This window comes from Nannospalax galili, unplaced genomic scaffold (genome assembly GCF_000622305.1).
Source record: "Nannospalax galili isolate Female #2095 unplaced genomic scaffold, S.galili_v1.0 scaffold369, whole genome shotgun sequence".
NCBI classification, from domain to species: domain Eukaryota; kingdom Metazoa; phylum Chordata; class Mammalia; order Rodentia; family Spalacidae; genus Nannospalax; species Nannospalax galili.
In genome coordinates, this window is record NW_008360318.1 from 2,396,180 (window position 1) to 2,402,418 (window position 6,239).

At 44.4% G+C, this 6,239-nt stretch overlaps 1 protein-coding gene across 1 annotated transcript in view; it reads right to left on the reverse strand.

Annotated features, from left to right (window-relative positions):
• Positions 1-6,239, reverse strand: part of Col6a5 (collagen type VI alpha 5 chain) — a gene marked incomplete at its 5' end in the record, with an annotated part of 116,700 nt that overhangs the window by 71,514 nt on the left and 38,947 nt on the right. Inside the window, one exon of the mRNA XM_008825117.3 lies at positions 4,670-4,732. Coding sequence (XP_008823339.2) covers positions 4,670-4,732 — 63 coding nt within the window. The remainder of the gene's footprint in view (positions 1-4,669; positions 4,733-6,239) is intronic.

Below are 6,239 nucleotides of genomic sequence, written 5' to 3' on the forward strand. Positions count from 1 at the left end.
GATAATGGACCATGTTTTGTGAGTCACTTTGGGGAATTCAACACAATACAGGAATTCCCTACAATCCCCAAGGTCAAGCCACTGTAGAATGCAACCATCAAAACCTAAAAATACAAAAACAAAAAGGGGGAATAAGCCCCCACCAACAGTTGGGTATGGCCTTATTCACTATTAGTGTTCTTAATTTTCAAAAAAAAAATCAGTTGGAATCCTGGTTTCAGAAGCATTGGGGATGACAGGAGCAGAGACCTGAGGTACGGGTAAGATGGAAGGATCCCATCACTGGGTGATGGAAAGGACCAGATCCATTGCTAACCATGGGTTGAGGCTTGGGTGTGTCTACCCTATAGGAGATTCAAACCCCATATGGGTGCCTGCGAAAAACCTTAAGTGGGTATGCCAGGATCCAACTGACTAGCATGACTGTCCATGGACAATAGTTTATGAGGCAAAATTCCTCTCTTTATTTGTATCCATCTGAGGTAAAGGACCCAGTTCCTTGGCTTCATTGCCAGTCAGCCTCTACAACTGGCTGATTGGCTAAAAGTTAGATGGTCTCTGAAGTATTTCAACCTGTCCTATGCCATGACTTGCTTTGTTTCTCTTGATAATACTTATCTTTAAGTGTCTTTACCAGATAATTTGGCAACAGAGGACCCTTGGAACTGCCAAGGCCCACCTCCTCATGATTACGGACTCCCCCAGGACCCCCTCCAGTTGCCCACGCTTGGATAACTGAGTTAGGCAGAGACTAAGACTGTCACGGACTGGCATTACCCACACTGCTGCCCTTAATCATGATGCATTTTTAGCCAAGGACGGGTAAGATGTCCCATGACAAGCACTCCTAAGACAGGACATGCACATGGCCAGGTGCATGATCTAATGATGGGCAAGTCTTGGTCAGAGGTGACACAACCTAAGACAGGCAAAAATGCATAAGATTAGAGGAAGGAGATAGCCATCTCTCCTCAGGGAGCCATCTATGAAGTGGGTAACCCGTGAAATAAAGTCGGTCCGGCCTTAAAATAAAAATAAAAGGGGGAGATGTGGGGACTTAAAGGCCTCACCTTGCAGAGGTCCAAGAGGGAGTTACTGGGGCATGGCCTGACTTGCTTTGAAAGTCTGAAGAATACTTCCGCACTGCTGAGGAGTGCATGATCAGGGCGTGACCATCCTTAAGATACACCTTTGGGGGGGAGGGGGGATTTCCAGGTGCCTTTATAGGCTCTGTAACACCTACAATAAATGAGTCCCTGCTTGACCAGGCTCCCCGTTGTGTCTGAGTGTTCCTGGTACTGGGGGTGGCATGGGCTGGTGAACAGTGTGCTTATTCATCCCCAATCATCACTGCCTGGGGGTCACTGGTTTGAACCCCTGGCACTGGTGCCCAAACTCAGGCCTTATTTATGTGTACTACGCAAGTGCTCTGCCACTGAGCACCATCCCCAACCCCCCTTCCACTTTCTGGTCCTTCTCCACTCCAGATGGCTGGCTCTGGATTTGTGCATTCAGCAATTTCCTACATGGAAAATTACAAATTGATCAAAAAACTATGGGTGAGGAATTCTCCTAAAGGGGTACAAATGACTAACAAATGTTAGTGGGAAAATAGGTTCATCCTCACTAGTAATCAAAGGAATGCAGTATGAAACAGTTAGGAGGTATCATTTTTGCCAATGGCAAAGAGAAAAGGTTACACTGTCCATTGTTGGTATGGAAGATCTAAAACAAGCAGGCTTCTCTATATAGCACATGGATCCCATATAGTGTATGAGTTTTCATAGATGGATGGATAGATAGATGATAGATAGATAGATAGATAGATAGATAGATAGATAGATAGATGATAGATGATTGATGACTGATAGAGATAGATAGATAGAAGATAGATAGATAGATGGATAGATAGATAGATAATCTATATATATGCATGTTTGTATGTATATAAATATATTTATAGTCTTTGACTTAGCTATACAAATTCCAGACTTTCTACATAGAGGACTCACCTGGCATATATAAAATCCTAGGTTTAGTCCCCAGCACAGAGAAAAAAGGCATACTTTTGTCCAAATATCTAGTTGGTATATTGGGCTGGAGGTGTAGCTCAGCGGCAGAGTCCTTGCTTAGCACACATGAGGTCCTGGGGTTCGTCCTTGGCATCCCCGCCCCCCAAAAGAATTGATTGCTGTTGTTTACCACTGCAAAACTAAAAGCAAATTAAATCTACAAGGAATTAGTAGAAGACAGAGGTCTCAGGAGAAGACCCTGAAGCTATAGACGTGACACAGGAACATGGAGAACTGCTCACATTCACTGTTCAGGCAGAGAAATGGAGTGAGACTATTCTTTCTGCTACCTCTAGGGTGTAGATGGTAAACGTACGAAAGGTGGTAACGCTTCTATCACCTCCTGTTTCCATACTTTGTCAATTTTAAATTTTTCTCTCGCATTCATCTTCCTTCCTCCCTTCCTTCCTCCCTTCTTTCCTTTCCTCTAAATATTCATGTCTTTAAATTAAATCATAAGATAGGCACTCTTTTTGTTTGTTTTGAGACAGGGTCTCCTATAGCCCAGACTGGCCTTGAACTTTATGAAGCCAAAGATGACCTTGAACTCCTGGTTTTCCTGCCTCCACCTCCAAAATGGAGTAATGGATTGCTGACATTACAGTCATGTGACCATTCCTGGCAAGACAGACACCTTTCTTCCTCTTCTCCTCCTCCTCCTTTTTTTTTTATTTTTGCTATTGTTTTGAAACAGTGTCTCCCTGTAGCCCCATCTGGCCTGAAACTCACTATGTAGACAAGGCTAGTCTGGAATACATAGAGATCTGCCTGCCTCTGCCTCCTGAGTGCTGGAATGAAAGCTGTGTGCCCCCACACCAAGCAGTCAAGGTGGGCACTTTAAGACTGAAATAAATGTTGACCATGGTAGTCTATACCGGTAATCCTCTCTCACTGGAGACTGAAGCTGGAGTATTGCAGTAAGTTCATGTTAGCAGGTACACAGTGAGTTTCAGAAAAGCCTAAGCTACAGAGTGAGACCCTCTATCTCAAAAAGAAAAGAATAGAAAAGAAAAGGCTGAGCACGTGATGCCAGCATTTGTGCAATGGATGCAGGGGGATCAGGAATCTAATGTCATCCTCAACTACAGAGTGAGTTTGAAACCTACGTGAGGTTTGAGACCTATCCTCTAGGGAGGACCAGAGTAAAACAGTGTCTTCTGGACATAACAGGACTGCTGCACTCATAAACTCACAAGACCTGCACACCAATCAACATTCTAGTGTGGAGCGGGGAGGGGTTCATGAGCTTGCACCCCTAATTGAAGAGCTCTTGACAGTTGGTGGCTTCTCGGGAAGGGAGAGACAGTTTTCTTTAAGGGTGTGACCCCTGGTAGGTCAGCCATACCCAGTGGATAAGCACACACCCAGAAGTCTATGGACAGCACAAACTGGACACAGTAGGTTATTACATTTTTTAAAAAGACAAAAGTTGGGGCGGATAGGAGGTGGGGGTATATTTGGGAGGAGTTGCAGTGAATGTGACCAAAACACATTATATGAAATTCTCAAAGCATTAATACAAATACTTGCTTTTAAAACACTGTGAAATAGTTGACCACTTCTACACACAGTTTGATGACTTTGATTCTATTGAATGAATGGAAGCTATCACGAAGAGAGCTTGGAAGCCTTTGAGGAAGCTGTGGACAGCGTGATGTGGCAGCAGGTCAGGGGCTTGCTACACCCTTATACCTGGTCCTCTGTAAGTTTCTGCCTCCTAATGGTTATTTCCTGATTCTTCCCTTCCCTCCCTATTTCCAAAGCTACCTGCATTGCTTGCTGTCACCATGACATGCTACAGATCTCTTGAGCTCTCCTTCCTGATATTTTTTATCCTTGACCAACAATCACCTCAATCTACCACTGCAACCTCTGGTATTTGTCAATTTTCTTTCTGTTTTCTGAGTTTAACTTTCCAACATTTCATATGTGAGCGAGGTTGTGCAGCACAGGGTTTGTCTTTTTGTGCCCGTCTTCTGCTTTATATAATGTCCTATAGGCTCATCCACATTGTCATTAATGACACGTTTCCTTCTTTTGAAAGCCTGAATATTATTCTATTGTGTACATATACCACAGCGTTTTTATCCATTCATCCATGGACGGACAGGTAGGTTGACTCCATATCTTGACTATCCTTAGTAAATTTTCCATTACATAGCATCTCCATATAATTTTTATGATTAACATAAAATAACTGCCCCTATAGCTGTTCCATGGCTCAGCCAGAGCCACTAGTCCGGAGTGCAAGTCTTAAAAAGCAGTGAAGCACTTCTTGACCCTATTCCTTTACATCTACAGTTTTGCAAGGAGAGAAAAATGGACTGCTTTGCTTTTTCAACCAAAATGTGTGCACACGGCCATACGGGCTGTTAAAATACTGAAACGCCCTGTTGGACCATGTTTGTCATCCTCCCGCCTTCCCCGTGTCCTCCCCCCTTAAAAGAAACACTAGACACAGAGAAGGACAGCAGCAGGTGGAGATCTGCCCCCCATCCTCCTACCCCAGGTGCCAGGCCGGGACCAATGGTCACCCCCCACTTTTCCTCACCTCAGATCTGAGCACTCAGAGCTGGAGAGAGTTTCAAGTCTCATACCTGTTTTCCTCGTTGTCCAGGGGCCCCCAGTGGCCCCGTAGCTCCAGGCACTCCAGGCTCTCCCTAGTAAATGAAGTAGGAGATGCTTCAGATGATTAAAGTCAAGCACCCCAATAAATGAGGGGACACAAGGTTCTCTGTAAGCAGCCAGCACTCAGTATGGGGACGGGCTGATGGGCACAAATAATGATCCCAAAGCAGAAAATACGCAGGACTGAGCTTGAGTACTTTTTAAGGCTCTGTTTCATGCTTTCCTGGCATTAAAGGACTGACAGAGGAGGATGGGTAGAAGGTTCACTCCAGGGAAAGCGGGCTCATTTGCTAGTGTATTTATTTATACAATACTTGTTTGTTGTCTTGGAAAATGAATGATTCAACATGATAAATGTGGCCCAGCCCCCTCCAAGCACAGTATGGTTAGAAAGAGAAAAAACTGAGATGGACAAGCCCATTGTTTGATGAAGCTCAGGGTCTTATGGGAGCAAAGAAAAGAGACTCACAGGCTCAAGGAGGTTACCCAGAGGGAAAGGACAAAGAAGCTGGCGTCTAAAGGACATTGTGTAAGCTGAGGAAGGAGACAAAGAGGGGGACCCGGGGAGAGGGAAGGACTGACTGGAGAAGCGGGGCAGGCAGGCTTGCAGGAGGGAGCTGAGCTGAGAAGCCTTGGAATTAAACAGGGAAAGATGCAAGGGGCCTGCCAGCTGCTCCCACAGCCCTAGCTTTAATGAGCTATGATTGGCAAATAAAACCGCCAAGTTTAAGGTGCACAATATGAATATATGTGACCATCACAATCGAGTGGGTTAATCTATGCCACAGCTTACTACTGTTCTCTTTTCGTTTTGTTCTAGGTTTTGCTTTATAATGAGAACATTTAAGGTCTGATCTCCCAGCAATGTCTCAGATATACAGTACAGGAATACGAGCTGCAGTCAAGATGCCACACCCGAGCTCCACAGAACTCATTTATTTTACTGTTTTTTCATTTGTGTGCATGCTTGGGGGCAGGGGATGCATATGTGTACGCTCCTGCGTGGAGGCCAGAACTAGACATCTGGTATCTTCCTCAATCAATCACTCTCCACCTTGTTTTCTGGGACAGGCTCCCTCGCTGAACCCCGAGCTCAGTGACTCAGGTAGACTGCAGGTAAGCGCCACTGTACCTGGAGTTTTACTTGGGTTCTGGAGGATCAAACCCAGGTCTTCATATATGTCCAGCAACTGCTTTACCAACAGAGAAATCTCCCCAGCCCTATCTTACTATTTTATTTAATTTTTAATAACTACATGATTAGAAGAAACATTTCATTACAGCATTAACATACTCAGTAACACACTCCAGAGCAAGAGTACATCTCTTTCACAAGTGGCTGTAAGTTTCTAGGTTCACAGTTGAATTATGAATTATATACAATATTGAACTCAGTATAAGCACTGTAAGACATAAAATTGAATGAATTTTTAACCTTTAAAAAAGATCTCCATTTGGGGCTGGAGAGATGGCTCAGTGGTTAATAACACTGGCTGTTCTTGCAGAAGACCTGGGTTCAAATCCTAGCACTCTCTTGAC